The sequence below is a fragment of the Drosophila sechellia genome, chromosome 3L (genome assembly GCF_004382195.2).
Source record: "Drosophila sechellia strain sech25 chromosome 3L, ASM438219v1, whole genome shotgun sequence".
Lineage (NCBI taxonomy): Eukaryota > Metazoa > Arthropoda > Insecta > Diptera > Drosophilidae > Drosophila > Drosophila sechellia.
This window is the reverse complement of record NC_045951.1, coordinates 23,644,772-23,661,578: the sequence shown is the minus strand read 5'-3', so window position 1 is coordinate 23,661,578 and position 16,807 is coordinate 23,644,772. Positions and strand designations below refer to the sequence as shown.

General features: G+C 37.6%; 2 protein-coding genes across 2 annotated transcripts in view; one reads left to right on the top strand and one right to left on the bottom strand.

The window, feature by feature from the left end:
- Nucleotides 1–5,928: 5,928 nt before the first annotated feature.
- LOC6620431 (ubiquitin-conjugating enzyme E2 G1) lies at nucleotides 5,929–9,872 on the bottom strand. Its single transcript, XM_002044603.2, has 3 exons — nucleotides 9,674–9,872; nucleotides 7,817–7,919; nucleotides 5,929–6,357 (listed from the first exon to the last, which is right to left on the bottom strand). Exons 1-3 carry the CDS (start codon nucleotides 9,717–9,719, stop codon nucleotides 6,000–6,002), a joined length of 507 nt encoding a protein of 168 aa, XP_002044639.1. The 5' UTR covers nucleotides 9,720–9,872; the 3' UTR covers nucleotides 5,929–5,999.
- A 6,533-nt stretch (nucleotides 9,873–16,405) lies between these two features.
- LOC116800890 (endoplasmic reticulum aminopeptidase 1) overlaps nucleotides 16,406–16,807 on the top strand; it is a 116,721-nt gene continuing 116,319 nt past the window's right edge. Inside the window, exon 1 of the mRNA XM_032717256.1 lies at nucleotides 16,406–16,493. The gene's annotated coding sequence lies outside the window, so the exon portion shown is untranslated. The remainder of the gene's footprint in view (nucleotides 16,494–16,807) is intronic.

Sequence of the window (16,807 nt, the reverse complement as noted above, 5' to 3'; positions counted from 1 at the left end):
TAGAGGCTTGCGTAGCAAATTAATCAAATTGTATTGTGATAGTCTTTCATTTGCATCCCATATTATAGTGCTCACAGAGACTTGGTTAAAGCCGGAGATACTTAACTCCGAAGTCTTCCCAGGTATGTACACTATATATAGGTATGACCGTCCCTCCAGACGGGGAGGTGGAGTCTTAATTGCGGTTAGATCTACCCTCGCGTCGGAGGAGTTACTTTTGGACGATTCCTGTAACCTGGAATTCGTATGTGTAAAGCTGTATTTTTCCGACAGATCAGTTTATATTACGTGCTCCTATATTCCGCCATCTTCTGAATTCCCAGAATATAAAAATCATCTGTCCGCTATCCAGTCCATCTTGAATAAACTTTCTGACAGGGACCAATTGGTAGTTCTAGGTGATTTTAATATACCTGGCACAATATACCTTCTCCCTTTAGCACAACATGACTTTATTGACGGCTTGCTCGACTTATCGCTGTCGCAAGTTAATTATATTCCAAATTCTCTTGGTCGACTTTTGGATCTATGTTTTGTAACAAGTCCTGAAAGTGTGTTTCTGTCCTGGGTAGTACCTCTTACTCAACCTGAAGATCTATATCATCCTACTTTCGAGGTGGAAATCGACTTAGGTACGGTATTAAAAGTAAATTCAGAGAAGTCAACAAAACGAATTCCCTGTTTCCGCAAGGCAAATTTTCAGTGTCTAAACAATTTAATAGCTGGCTTTAATTGGTCCGATCTTTACTCCTGCAACATAATGGCGGATGCGATTAATATGTTTTATACCGCAATTAAATCATTTTTTAACTCTTGTGTTCCGATGTACTATCCGTCAATCTCTAAACCTCCTTGGTTTAATAAAGAGTTGACACACCTAAGAAATGTAAAGTCCAGACTCTATATGAAATTTAAAAATACCGGTTCTCAGTCCATCCTTTGAAAATATTTGAGCGCTCGGTTAAACTTTACCGTGCTTAATGCTCATTGCTACAAAAATTATTTAAACCGTTGAAAGTTCCAGTTTGCACAGGATCCGAAACAGTTTTATAATTTCGTTAGCACTAAGCGAAAAACAAGTTCTCACCCTTCCTCGCTATTTTTTGAAAACACGACGGTTACATCGGATCAGGCAATAGCCGATCTATTCGCCAAGTTTTTTCAAACAACATATACAACTTTACCTCATTCCGAACAGCCATACTCTTATGCGGTATCTAAGTCGAATCTAATATTTTGCCCCACTATAAACGAAAGCTCACTGCTTAACGATCTTCAGCGTGTTAAACCGGTCTATTCGCCAGGTCCCGATGGAATCCCTGGCTGTGTGCTCAGATTCTGTGCGGAAGCCTTGTGCAAGCCTCTACTGAAACTGTTTACCTTATCTGTGGAATCTTCACAATTCCCTCATATATGGAAGGAGTCCTTTGTGATTCCTCTTCACAAAAAAGGTATCAAACTGGATGCAAGCAATTACAGAGGAACCTCTAAATTGTCGGCTATCCCAAAACTTTTCGAAAATATTATCACTCCTCATTTGCAGCACCTTTGTAGATCAATCATATCACCTTGTCAACACGGTTTTATGAAACGCAGATCTACAACCACTAACCTCTTGGAGCTAACTTCTTTCGTAATAGAGGGTTTCAAAAATAATCTTCAAACAGATGTCATCTACACTGATTTTAGTAAAGCATTTGACTCTGTTAATCATTACCTTCTAATAAAAAAACTTGATCTTATAGGTTTCCCTGTTGATCTTCTAAATTGGATTTCAAGCAATTCACAACAAGTTCTCTTTAAAAATTCGTTATCTTCTATTCTCCGAGTCACATCCGGTGTCCCACAAGGGAGCCATCTTGGTCCGCTTCTTTTTACCTTATTCATTAACGACCTCCCCTTAATAATAAAACATTCGCGTGTACTTATGTACGCAGACGATATTAAATTATGCCTCCAGTACAAGGACACTTCTTGCCATTTGGACTTACAATCCGATCTAGACCGATTTCAAATATGGTGCCGTGATAACATATTAGACTAAAATGGCTCCAAGTGTAAAGTTATGACCTTTTGTCGTGCCAACCCAATACGCACGACTTACACTCTAAGTGGGTGCTCTCTTGACAGAATAACACGAGTTGATGATCTTAATGTTCTTCTGGACCCAAAACTAAAATTTTCTGACCATATTTCATCTATTGTCAATAAGGCCAGGGGTGTGCTTGGTTTTATAAAAAGGTGGTCTAAGGAATTTGAAGACCCTTACTTGACTAAAACCTTATTTATTTCGTTAGTCCGTCCGATTCTCGAGTACGGATCACCTGTTTGGAGTCCACAATACGCAGTCCACTCGGACCGCATTGAATCGGTGCAAAAAAACTTCTTACTTTTTGCCTTGCGGCGCCTAAATTGGGATGCAAACCATATATTACCTCCTTATTCCAGTAGACTACTTTTAATTAATTTACCATCCCTAGCTAACCGTAGAACTATGCTTGGAACAGTCTTTATTTGTAAGCTTATTCGTGGGGATGTTGAGAGTCCCGACTTGATTAGTCGGCTTAACTTCTCGGTTCCAAGTAGAGTCACTTGAAACTATATACCCCTTATCTTAAATCATTGTAGATCTAATTATGAGTTGCATGACCCTTACAGAGTTTTATGTTCTGACTATAATAGACTTTATCCTATTATCTGTAATCTTGACTCTCTGCCGCTATTAAAGCAATCGATTTTATCTTTTCTATTACATAATTAGATCCTACTAACACTAATATTTAACACATTTCCACATATTCCACATTATTTTCATTTCCTCGTTCCTATTCTATTTTTTATATCGCGTCTATATCTTCTCGCGAATCGAGCCATACGATACACGGCAGCGCCCCTCGGTCGGTTGGGCGGGAGGTGTGACCGTGGGACCCGTGCGATAAAAAAAAAAAAAAAAAAAAATGCCCTCTTCCGGACGAGAAATGAATCTGCGATGTAATCTAAGGATAGCATCGCAGAGCTCACAAAAGCCTCAAAGAAAATCGTATCCAACTCTTCGAGAAAAGTTATTTCCCAGGATTCATTCGTCTTCCTGTGCAACCTGTTAATTACACAAGTATGACAGACACCCAAATAACCCCTGTAAGATATTGCACATTGATGTTTTCACGCTGGAAAAAATATATACTTAACAGTTCTTTACTTTTTGCGAACTCTTGGAGTTGAACTGTATCATACACGGCCAGGTTAAAAAAATTCATTGCACTTTCATGGAAATATATCACTGCTTAAGGAGAGACTATTCTACCTTTAAAAATACAAAATTTGCCTCAGTTGTTGTAGACAGATACAACCACTTTGTCCATTTGGTGACGAACAAGAAAAGTGATGATTTTGTTTTCTACAATTTTGATCATTAAAAATATAATCTTTTATACAATGTCATGTTTATGTGAAAACATTTTTCATTATGTTTTCTGATGTGCAAAGGTAAGCTCAAGGAAAAACTATAATTTGACTAGAATTATCTAACCAGAGCATAACGAGTCTGCATTGAACAAATATTTCTGTTTCCTCTTTGAACAATGCAACTTTCCATTAGTTGATGCTCCTAAGCGAATAAGTTCGATAGTGTACCGTCCCCGACGAGTATAAGGTGACGGTCGTACGGGTGTTGATACTCGCACGAATATATACAATTGCTAGGGAGTCACCAATGCCTTCGGGTGCGGTGGATATGGCAGAATCCATATCATTCATAAACGTGATGCGCGGTTCTGATCGCGTAAATTGTGTCATCGGTGTATGTTTCCACCCTTTTTGGTCAGCTATAATGGAGTCTGCTGTAACGTCATAGCCCAAGAATTCTTCAAAAGTTAACAAGAATTTCGATTTCTCCAGATTCACCTGGAAACTTGACGTCTTCAGGCTATGGCTATGCGAAGTTTTTTTCCAATACATGGTCTTCACTAAGGACTAATAAATCTTATCGATCTGCTCTCGGAGTATGTTAGGCTTAGGGTCTTTTGGGACTCTCCAGACGGAAGACCTATGGAGGATTTTAGATAAAGTTTTCACTCGTCCTTTTGTCGATTGGGACCTTCAGTGTGGCGCCTTTCCTCGTGCTGTACTCTATGTACAGTACACTAGGGAGGCGCCGGTCATATAATTTTCGCGTATTATAATAATAAGACAGCTTTGTCAGCACGACATGGACCTCACTCTTTAAGATTCTTTTCTTTTTTTTAAATCCAACCGTGTTACATTGCATTTAATTTTATAAAATCCTAATTTATTAATCCTATTACTTATTTCTCATTCTTTATTAGTGATTATATTACAGAACAATGATTCTGTAACGACTAATAAAATCAATAATAGTATCGATGCAAAATTAAAAATGCACCTGTTAAGGAAAGTTTAATTCCCGCGGGCCCCTTTTTCCTATTTTTGATCTTTGCTTCGATCTCTTTTACCACCATACTATCCTGCCAAAAATCACCCGAACACTTGGTTTAGGAATATTTTTATAGCATGAAAGATATTCCATTTCGTGGAATTGTTAAAGACTATGCTCTTATCCAATATGCGATCAACGGAATTGTATCCCACGATATCGAGCCAAAAATATGACTGAGTTCAAACATAAACTTCAGACGTCCAATCAGACTATTATTTTAAAAGCCAAGACAGGCGTTGGCACTCTGAATACAAAAAAAAACTCAAGCTGTAGACGATGTTTTAAAATGACATAAGAAGCAAATGTTTCAAGTGACTACGTGATCAAATTTGATCAAATCATCAAAAAATGTCTACAAGGCGACAAACTCACCGACAAAGAATACAAGTCCAATAAATGAGCACAACAAGATAAGCAAAATAAATAAAATGCACAAAGTTCATTTATTTAGCAGAGCTCAGGAACTCCGGGCGCCAAAGTTAGCCTGCATAAAAGACACCGCTACAATAAGTGACCTTTGCAATACAGAATAAAAAATGCATCTGTACAAACTTTCCAATAACTATACTCATATACTGTAGTATACTTTTAATTTTGCAAAAACAACAATAAGAACTCGTCTTTGTAGCAATAAGTGCTCATCAATACTTTTCTATACTTTATAATTCTAAATATACCTCAGTTGATTTTTGTATTGTTTTGTGTTGTTTTTAGTTGTTTGATTATAGTGTTTTTTATCCCGGCATGATTCGGTTTATTTATTTATAAATTTATTTTTCGATTTCGAATTGGGCAAAATTGTTCGATTTCGTTTTTTTTTTTTTTGGTTTTCGGAAACTTTTTGCTATCGCCATGTTTTGTAAACGTTTACCGTTTAAGCTGTTTTCCAGAAAATAGAGCGGCAACCCTTTTCACAGTTTTAATTCCAATGTTCGCCATTACTGTTTTAATGCACTTTTACCATTTAAGTTTAAATTAAAATTAATTAATGAATTCTTTTATATTTTAAAGGTATTTCTACCTACCTGTTTCGTTTCACCAGCCCGCCTCCGCGATAACTTTTGGCGACGTATCAATCGACCCCTTGCCTGCCAAATCGAAAATTTTTGTTGCAGCCGGAAAAGATTTGCTTGTCAAATTTGAGGTCGGAAATAATTTTTATTAAAGTGGCAGAATGATCTTGTGGTGATGTGGAATATCCATCAATACACCTCTGAGTAAAGTATTTTCTTCCCTTAGTAAATAAGATCTGATTTGATATAAAAAAGGGCATTTACCTTTCATTTCGGCCAGACAAAAGGGCACGTTTTACAAATCGAAAAAATTTTCCGAATTCGGTAACCGGAGTACCGATTTTGCGATTTCAAATCGTGTAGGTGAAATGGGCACCTCATAAACACAGTAATAATTGACATAATGTAGATACTTTTTAACCAATTCTTCTCCCTCGACAAAAGAAAACCTTAGATGTGTACATATTTAAGTTAATCCTTTTAATGTATAAAATGTTTAATATAAATATACAAATATAGGGCGGGCTGCTTCACGAGCACTCCTCCTGACTTTTTCTGACGCAGCGAGCAACTTTGCGTTTAAAGTCGGTATAGGATTCTCGCCATTCCTTGGCAGCATCTACGTTTGCTGGAGACTCATCGTTCGGATCGGCCAGCATTGATATTACAGATATCAAGATAGTCTCCACTGTATGCACGGGTAACCACCGCTCCGATGCTTTTTCGTAGCCCCATTTATCGTCTCCGGGCTCATGTAAAATAGAAATACAGACATCTCCGTTCTTCTCAATATTTGGGTGCCAAATTTCTGTAACAAACTTCATTCGAGGAGGACGCAACGGATATTCCTTAGGAAAGTAAAGATGAGCTTTAAAGAATCCTCCTTCGCTGCGATTAAAAAACAAAGATTATTTGAATATATGATAAGCACTATTAAATAAAACAAAATCGTATTATAGTAATGGGAGTTACATACAAATGCCGCGAGTGTTAGACACCCGGTTTTTGAAATGGTAGTGCGAGAGAGAAGTATATCCGAGTAGTTTAGGACGAACTTAAGCTGCTGAGACTATGCGCAATCGAAACTTAAGGCCATCCATATTCATTAAAACTTGAGAAAGATCGTGAATAAGCAGACCGATTAATACTGGACAAATACTTGCCTTGACGATACCCGAGACCATATTTCAAAATATGTTATAAAATCAGATACCCGAGAACATATTTCAAAACATGTTATAAAATCAGATACCCGAGACCATATTTCAAAATATGTTATAAAATCATACTCGTTGAACACGGTTCGTTAAGTAGGACTGAATTCTTGGTCATCAGTAGGTTATGATTAACCAATTCAAAAACATTCCTGAAGACGGTCCTGACAGTCGGCCTTGGCCAATAAAGGTGGTGGGCTCATGATCGTCTTTTAGTAAGTCCACGTTTAAAGGAAAGTACTTAGTTTAGCTATGCAATGATAATGGGTAATATCGGAGTTGCTGCCCTTTTTATGCAGGTTTAAAGGGTTTATTTGAGATGGAATTTCATATAAGACTAGCTTAAGTGCTTGGAGGAACCGGATATATATACTACCGCAGTAGTATACTCTATATTGGAGCCCGATTTTAAATGGAGTAAACATTTTTCACCAATGCGGTGGTGAGCAACCGTCATGTTGTTTGTCTCAGAAACATTATTAAATCGAAGTACAAGTCGATTGCTCGGAAAATCTTGTAGCATCCGGTGCTATGCAGTAAATAATTGGATTTTGCATCACTGTATTTGGAGAAATCGGGTTAGAATCCTGTCTAACTGTAGCGCTTGTACAATTTTGACTTAATAGTTTGGTAGCAATATGCCAATTATCGAGCTGACCATGGTGGGGCATGGAAGCAGTAAACATTAGTTACTGGGCGCAATTACTGAAAATATTGTGTGTTGCACATGGGCACACTACAAAAATCACAGTCGGAAGCTCGGAACGTGTCGAGGGAAAGAAGTATTACTAAGTGCTTCTTTTTCCGCAGAACCACGCAAATTTTTTTTTTCAACTTGGAGAAGCTTGATAGAAGCATTCAATGGTAGGCTTTTGGACGGCTACTATAAAGCAAGCATTTAGATGTAAGTTAACAACTGAATTGCTTACTCATTTTATTCCCCAATATCCAAAATTCACACTATACTATACTATATCATTCTCTCTTGTTTTTGTTGGTGTCAATGGAACAACCACAAGAGAATTTCATTTTTTCATGCATGTCTAGTATTCGCGTTGACGTACATTGATTGGACTAGCGTCTACAGTGATTGTTGCATAAATATAATAATAATAAAAATTTTCATAGCATACTACAGTGTATCTGGCGGTCCAATTATTAAAACTTCCCAGCGAAATATATCATTCTCATCAATTAAACCAGCGGAGAATCCTTCCACTGGATTCTTGTTTAGTTCTGAAAAGATACAAAAAATTATTCATTTTTAGTATAGATAGGATAGATTTCAATAACTATAAGAGCTAGAAAATTAAATTCAATATGCATATAAATGTTTTGATTTCCCAGTCGAAATGGAAATTATTCTATAAATTTTATGCAAAATTAGCGTGTTTCACAAGTAAGAATTGTTCATTGTTTTCTGATCGTCGACAAAAAGAATTAGACTGTCAAGTTATTTGAAAAAAGAATATAGAGATATTTTCAAATTCTTTTGGCAAATCGATAGAAATTGACATTACAAATTGGATAATATAAAATGAGAACATATGTATTTTTTAGAAGTGTGGGCGTGGTAGTGTTGGGCAATTACAGTCGACGGACCAAAACTTTTGTGGACATTTCAATAGAAATTACAACCCACAATAAAATAAACAAAAAGTCAACAACTTTAAGCTTTGGCGATGTACAGTAAAGTCCTATGTCCAGTCTCTTCAGGGTTGAATCCACTTATATGTGTAAATCACCCTAGCGATCACAATTAATAATACTCATTATAGAATAAAAACAAAAATTCTGAGAACCAGTATATGATTTGTTTTGTGTTCAGTACATATGTATATATGTTCATTTTTTGCGACTTAATAACATATCGTTGCCTAATATGGTATGCAGATATATAAGTAGATAATATCAGTCCAGAACGCGGTCGATCCAGCACTTTAAAAGTAAGCTATGTTAGGGTCCTGATTCTAAGCTACCGCCCCACTAACAGTGTTGCGAACACATTCTATATACATATGTATGAACATAAAAAATGCACATACCCATACATAAATTTTTTAGTTAGCAGTATGAGTCAACGGAATTTAAAAAGCTCTTTCCATTGTTGACATGTTCGATTAAATAACCAATATATGTATATGGTTTTAAGTGCTTTTAAAATACTGTTGCCCCTATTGCAGAATGCTATTCGCGATTAATGGCTGAAAATAGTAAATGGGCTGAGCATTGTTAATGTTACAATGAGCATTGTCATACCCTACAAATAACATAAATGCATTATTTGGTTACCTTGATTCATTTAACCATTACTTTGTAGACTGTTAACAAAAATATGATAATAATATATATATCCATATCATTAAGTGTCGTTGACTATCTACTAAATCAAAGGAAAATAATTTCTTTCCAAAAATTTTAATTAATATTCTTTTGCAAATTGTTAAAAAGTTTTTTAGACAGTGAAGGGAACATTACCATTATTTGTATATACATACACACATATGTGTAAGCATGTATAAGAGTTGAATTTAATATAGATTATGTGTGCCTTTACACATCATACACAAATATAAATATCTTTTCGGCATATTAAGCAAATTCCTACTCAAATTTTAACATTAATTGAAGTACATAATTATATAGACCAATAGATTTTTAAAAAGGATAGACACAAATATTTACACACATATGTATTGGCGCATATATACAGTTATTTTCCTATGTAAGAATATACTATTAACTTTACGAAAAATAACAATTTATTAAAATTACCTTAAGATATAGGTAATAAGTAAGTTACAAATTATAAATGTGCACGTATATAAAACATAATATATGTATTTTTTTGAGCATTGCCAGCTTATGGTTTTTGCACCAATTTTAAAACCACATGTGCAAGACTGGAAAAATAATTTCATATACATATGTAAAAACATTTATATATACATTTTTGCTCATTTATATATGTTTGAAGTTGTTAAACTTACCTGCCAATTGTTTTTTTAACAGTAATGATGACTGAAGTTCAGACATTCTAAGTTGAATGATAGATGAATTGGTTCAGTTTAACTCACAAGTAATTAACACAAATAAAAATTTTTTGCTTAAAAATAAGTTAGTATTGAAAGTAAATATAATGATCGACATCGACCAACCGAATTTTCTATAAAGGCCAAACATAAAAAAGAACTAGTTACACAAGTTTAACAAAGATCTAGTTCCTGTGAAGACGAATGTGACTCAATAACACATATTTCCAACTACACTTATATTACATTTCCACGGCGTTTGCCTGTTTCTGATTGGCGCATATATATGTATATATATCAATCCTATTATTTTTAAGCCCTTTCCCAAACGAACTTCTAAAATGCGTTTAGCCAATATTTTCCATTTCCAGAGTTCCAATGTGGTTCTCGTCCATAAATTAAATCCCACATACATATACACTCTCAGAACAAAGACTACCTAAACTTGACAACAACATAAAATAATATCACTATATTGATCATAATGCAATATGACTCAATGAAATATTTTTTATTATTTATTTTTAATACTCGTTTGTAAAATTCTCCGTCCGAATCAACCACTGTTTTAATATTTATAATGCTTTTAATTATGAATAATATGTAATTATATCACTGGAGACAAGCTTCAACAGGGGACTGTTAGCAGTTTTTATTTTTGAAGATCTCACAGCATTAAAACTAATTTCAACATTATTCTTTTAAATTTCTAGCGATGTGCCAAAAAACTTTTTGCCACGCCCACTCTTTCCAAATAAATTCAAGATAAGATTGCCTTTCGTCAATGCCTGGTATTTTGCTAAAAACTCATCCAGCTGTCTGTATTTTAAATTTAAGAACAAATTAATTAAAACATGCGCACTTCCTTCCTTCCTTTAAATATTTTAAAAAATGATGTCGACGATGTGCCCACAAATAAATTTGAATATTGCATTCAGTTTTTGATGAGTCAGCCATTGAGCTCGCCACACTTCTAGTATGGCTGCATTGCAAATTAATAATTTTTAAGGAAAAATCCCAAAAGGACGCATATGAAGACTGTATGTTCCGAAAAGAAATAACGACTCTTCAAAATGGACTAACATAACATAACATATTTCAAAAATTGTTGAAACTGTATTCAAAGTTGAAATTTTGATTTTGAAAGTTGGACGAGGACATCACGTGAAAATACTAAATTGTTAAGTTTACACCCACAAACTAAGCAACATCTTAGTAAAAACACATAGTATACACCTGAAGAATTCCCTTCAGTACCCAAATTCTTCGCAAGGAATTTTCATCGCGAGTGTTTGAAAAAAACAAAAACAAATCTCACATGATTCTTCTTGCAAAGTTTCGAACACAGAAGTCAAACCGAATTCTGTCGGGTCTCTCTGATGCTGCGCCTATGCTTGCAGGTCAAATTTTTTAATTCGATTTTGTTCAGAGCAGTGACCGAAAATGATAGAGAGTGATGAGAGGAGACAAAATCAGAGTCAAGAAATAAATGCTATGTATACCCCCTATGTAATCCTAATTGCAATACATCTTTATGGTCGGAAATACCCTGGATCGCGCCTGGCAGAATTTTCGTTTTGTTTCCTTATTCCTGTTTCCTCAGCATTTGCATTCGATTGTGACACGTTTCATGATGTTTGCTAACATTGTTCAAGTGCGACATATAAAACAGCTAAGTTAAGTGTTCCAAATCGAATTCCTCGCCACGAACGCCTGTTTTATGAAATTTGTCTTTTTAAACATGTGTTTACTCAACGAACCATTTTCCCCTTTCAGGATACCTATAATCGGACGGGCTATGGCGGCAAAGTCTTTGATGAAGACTCTATAGAAGCTGGCTAAGCCCAGGAAAGTTTTAACTTTGTAGACGCTATTTGGTTCAGGGCATTCTTGAATGGCCTTCACCTTTTCCGGATCGAATTTAGTTCCGTCCTTACTTACTTTTTTTTTCCTGGCTTACTCTCATTTTGGCATCGATTAGGCATTTCAGGACAGTATCGATGTGGCGGAATTGGTCGAATTCGTTCTCTGAGAAGACATAGACATAACATATCTTCCCAATATCTAAATTATATCTATCTCTTTGAAAAATGCAGCTTGCATCTCTCAAGCTGAAGAGCAGACGACAAAATTCTTCTCCGGTCATGCTTCGCAAGGTATATTTGGTGATACCCTGACTTAAGATTTAGGGTAGTGAAGAATTTCGGCTTGCCCAGATACGCTAGAATCATAGGAATGCTAGGCATGGGGTAACGGTCTGGGATGGTCCTTACTTTGAACTTTCTGAAATATATGACCAACCTCTTGTCAGTGGCGTCAGTGCCCTTGGTGTCAACAAGGGCACGTCGGGCTGTTATAGAGTGACCTTGATGGCCTGATAATGTCATTTTCCTTCTCAAAATTGTGCCATTGATCTCATTTTTAACGGAGGCAGGTACCACAATGTCATTCACGTCAGTGAAGTTTAGAAGCAGCGTAGTTTTTCACAAACGCCCCGATACTCCAGAGAGTCCTCAGCTAGGTTCAACTTGACTCCGGCCTGTGTTAACTGGTCTTAGCCTATAATAACGTCGAACGAGTTGAGCGAATTCAATAGGAAGAATGGAGACACATCTCTCCATTCTTCCTAATGAAAACCTTCTTCTTGATTTCGGTGGAGCCATGTATTGAGCTCACCGAGAACGGACTGGCGACTGGCATTACATTTTGTAGCTCCTTTACGTGCTTAATGAAATTTTTTGCCGCGCTGGTCGCAATCAACATCTTTAAAGTTCTCCCAGCCAACCATTTCAATGAACGACAACCGGGAGCGTCACCTAAAAAATTCATAGTCGATATCTTGGACTGCAGCCTTTGCTACCTTCTCATACTCCTGCTCGGGGTCTTTTGCCTTAGGGGTTTCTTGGAAAACATTATTGATACGTTGGCGTCTTGGACCTGTCGAACGGTCCGAGGAATTTCTCCTCTTAGAAGCATTGGACTCATTAGGGTTGTTCTTAGAGTTGCACTGAGTACGCTGCCTGAACGTGGAGGTCGTTCAGGAGTCGACCTCCATAGGTTGAGGTGCTGGCGGTTGGTTGTCATTATTGGTCTGCCCATTAGCATTAAATTCTTATCGTCTGACACATTGTGGATTTCTGTCCTGGCTCTGTTCTTCCTTGTTGTCTTTCCCTTGTCTACCCCGGAAGCGGCCCTAGCCGTTTCCAGACGTTTGCGCTCGTTCCTCTACGGCCTTGGCGTAAGAATTTGCGAACATGCTCCTCTCAATGCTTGCTTCTGCCGCTCTGGCCAGAGCCAGGGCAGACGGCAGGTCTTTAGGTTGAGCCGGGAAAAGGGACTTTTTGAGGCCCGAAGTGAAAGCATGCAGGGCATCGACTCTTGCTTCAGCGTTGAGTAAGTCAGCGCCCTCTTGTTCGTGTGTCATCACAATCTTGTGGTGACGAGCGTCAATTTTTTAATACTTCGTCGTAGTATTGCATCAATGGCAGGTCACCTTGTCTGACCATCTCTAATCCCTGCCTCAGTAGGCTTAGGGATGTCTTGTCCGAGTCCGTGTATTGTAACCTAGCCAAAATGGCATCGAAATTCAACACAGTATTGAAAGATACGAGTAAGGATCCAGCTGCGCCTCGAATTTTGTTTCGTAGGATAGCTACAGCTTGGTAGTGAGCACTGCCGCCGTTATAGGGATTGAATAGGTGGTAAGCGTATATGGCCGATTGCCTCCAGGCCACATACTCATCTTTAGTGCCACAGAACTCTGGCACGGACTTGATTATGTCTACTGGTAAGTCACACCTAACCTCAGTAACCTTTTCGTACGTGATGATTTGCGGTGTTTCCACCTGCAAACTTTGTACCCGAGCAGCTAGGGAGCTTATTTGTGTTTGGAACTAGGACTGCTTTTGTGCCAATGCCCGTCTGACGGCATTTTCGAAAAGTGCTTGGATCTGAGCGGGGTCTATGGTGCTATTTATGGGGGGACTAGGCTGATCTTTTTTTTTTGGGCTTGCTCGTTCCTCCTCCCAACTGTCCTCACTCTCGTATTCAACCTTTATGTCTGGTAAGCCTGAAGCCAATCTAGCCATTTATCGTCCGATAAGTCTGCTGGCAATCCTCTCCAAAATACTCGAAAAAGTATTTTTGCGCAGAGTGTTGCCAGTACTGGATGAGGCCGTTCTGATCCCTGATCACCAGTTTGGCTTCAGACGCTGCCATGGAACACCAGAGCAATGCCACTTGCTTGTTGAGCGAATACTTGTAATGCTGGACATCAAACAGGCGTTTGACAAAGTCTTGCACCCTGGACTGCACTTCAAAATAAAGCACCCTCCCAGTTCCCACTTCGCCTTCCTCAAATCCTTTACGGAGGGTAGAGAGTTCCAAGTCAGATGCGGATCAACAACCAGCACGCCTAGGCCCATAAGAGCCGGAGTACCTCAAGGCAGCGTTCTTGGGCCAATCCTCTACACGCTGTACACAGCAGACCTTCCCACCACCCTCCCGGAGCCTTGCAGTGGCCATATACGCTGATGACACTGCCTTCCTAGCCTCCGCTTCAGACCCCCACGAAGCATCAGCCATCATCAAAAGGCAACTGGATGCCCTCGATCCATTGTTGAAACAATGGAACATCGCAGTGAATGCAGAGAAGTCCTCCCACACCACATTTTCGCTGCGCAGAGGAGACTGCCCCCAGTCATGCTTAACGGAGAAACCATCCCATTGTCAAACTCCCCGAAATACTTAGGGCTGACCCTAGATCGCAGTCAGACACCAGGCTGACCTGCGCCTAAAGCAACTGCACTGGCTCATAGGGAAAATATCCAAACTGAGGGATAACCTAAAACTTCTCCTTTACTAGGCCATGTTGAATATATATGGACATACGGGATACAGCTGTGGGGCACTGCAAGTATATCAAACCGCATCCGTATCCAGCGCTTCCAAAACAAGTGCCTGAGGTTAGTCGCAGACGCTCACCCATATCACGAAAACTGCACAATACACAAGGAGCTTGGGATGCCATGGGTAGCAGAGGAGATCCCCCGCCTCAGTGGGAGATACACAAAAAGACTGACCAATCACCCAAACCATCTGGGCATAAACCTCCTGGACAACAGCCAAACCCTCAGACGCCTGCAGAGGAAACATCCCCTAGATCTCCCACACCAATAACTTATAATACTTCAACCCATCTACATATATGTAATCTCTTAAGTTAATGTCCCTCCCCCCCCCAAACATTTAATTATTGTCCATCTTGACAACAAAAAAATAAAAAGCTACCCTGTCAACTAGACTTTTGTTTGTGGCGAAGTTGGGCGCCAGTTAAATAGATCTCCTATTTGGTGGTCCAGAGGGCTTCCGTCATCTGCAGAGATGTCAACCTTTTCGGTAGATTAAGTTGGGCTTGACTACGCCCAACGTAGTTCTAGTAATTAAGAACAAATTTATTAAGTAGCTTTGCAAGAACTGAAGTACAGACAATAGTATTTTCTTAGTTTACGCTACGCGGCAATGCATCGCGCCATCAAGACATGAGCGGCAAGCCGACTCAGCATTACTTGCGGCGCAGCGCAACACTCCAAATGGGAAGTATCGGCTCTCCAACGCCGAACGTTCTCAGCGCAGAGCGCTGACCTCGATTATGGCGCGTCAGCATTGTTTATGCGAAGCTACTTAGTTGCTAAGGGAATATGAACTTGATTGTTTGTTAACTTGCATAACAACCCACACTCAGCGACAGCGACGCCAGTCTATCGCCGCGGCAAAACTGTTGTTCTCAGAATTATGGAACTACAACAACCATTCTCCATGCAATTTTCTTAATGTTTAATATTTAATTTTTAATATCTATTTAATGTAACCTAATTTAGATAATGCTTAAGATCATTTTAGGTTTAGAGAGTGTGCGATTAAATTTTTTGCTTGCTTATGGCAAAGAAAAGTAAATTCGTTTTGTTTCGGAAAAAGAAAAGTGAAAGTGTGTGCCTGTATATTTCCTAAGTTTTCGTAGAGATCGATCTTTCGCCGAGGAAAAAATGAAGCCAGTTTTACCACCTTTAATAATTTGTTATTGGAAATCATACGAATACAACTAAGAAAAGTTATGTAGGGCCATTAAAAAAAACTTTAAAAATATTTATTTAACAGATATTATTTAAAAATATATATAAACTTACAATTTGAAACTACTTTCTGAGAAAATTAATTTAAAACGTTTTTGAATTTAAAATGTACTTCATGTAAATGTACTACTTCTTGATAATTTGTATCCCGAATGTTGTACCTAAAGAAAACCAATTCCTACACTGGGAACAATATATTGATGATTGGGTAATATTTCTACAGTTAATAATTAAATATTAATTGTAGTCAAACTGAATTTACACGTTAAGCACTTTTGCTTCTTTTGTATTTATTTACAAATTGAAGAAACTTAAAGGAAGATAATTTATTAAACAAAAAAATAAAGCAAAAAGATTAAGATTTGAACGAAAAAAATAAGAACATGAAAAATAATTATTTCCAGAAGCATAAGCAGAATATTTTACTATCTCTATATTGCAAGGGAGGGCAGGTTGAACGGAAAATATTGGACCTTAGGCCACGGCAAAGCGGAGAGTCTAACGGTACCGCGCTGGACCGTGGACTCGAGCCGGCCAAGGGCACGGAGGTCGAAAAATTTATTCCTGTAATTTTGCTTCCATTTATTTTTATATCGCTAATTAGTTCTTGACAATTGTGTGAGGTTGCAGTTTTAGTTAGATTACATGTAAGTATTATATTTTGTTTAACGTATTAGATAATTTCTTTTGAGGGAGTCGGCATAATATTATAAATTGGATTCTTACGCTAAATTATATTTTTTAATGAATTCATTATTAACTAATTTTTTGTCTTAATTATAAATTTTATTCTCGCCTTCAAAATGTGGTTGTTGATCTGAATAGACAAACTGATACCTATTATGGTCATTATTGGGAATTATTTTAATGGTGTTGATGGTTTATTAGTTAATAGGGATATGTGAAATGAGTAATAATTCGTTATATTTCGGTTGTTAATGCTTTCTAACTTGTCGTAATG

What these genes read in the sequence shown, in the direction of transcription:
- LOC6620431 (XM_002044603.2), bottom strand. Translation starts at nt 9,719, where the DNA reads ATGTCTGAACTTCAGTCATCATTACTGTTAAAAAAACAATTGGCAG. An exon ending in GTTAAAAAAACAATTGGCAG is followed by an intron (nt 7,920 to 9,673) that starts GTAAGTTTAACA and finishes GTATCTTTTCAG; the next exon opens with AACTAAACAAGAATCCAGTG. An exon ending in GGACCGCCAGATACACTGTA is followed by an intron (nt 6,358 to 7,816) that starts GTATGCTATGAA and finishes TTTTAATCGCAG; the next exon opens with CGAAGGAGGATTCTTTAAAG.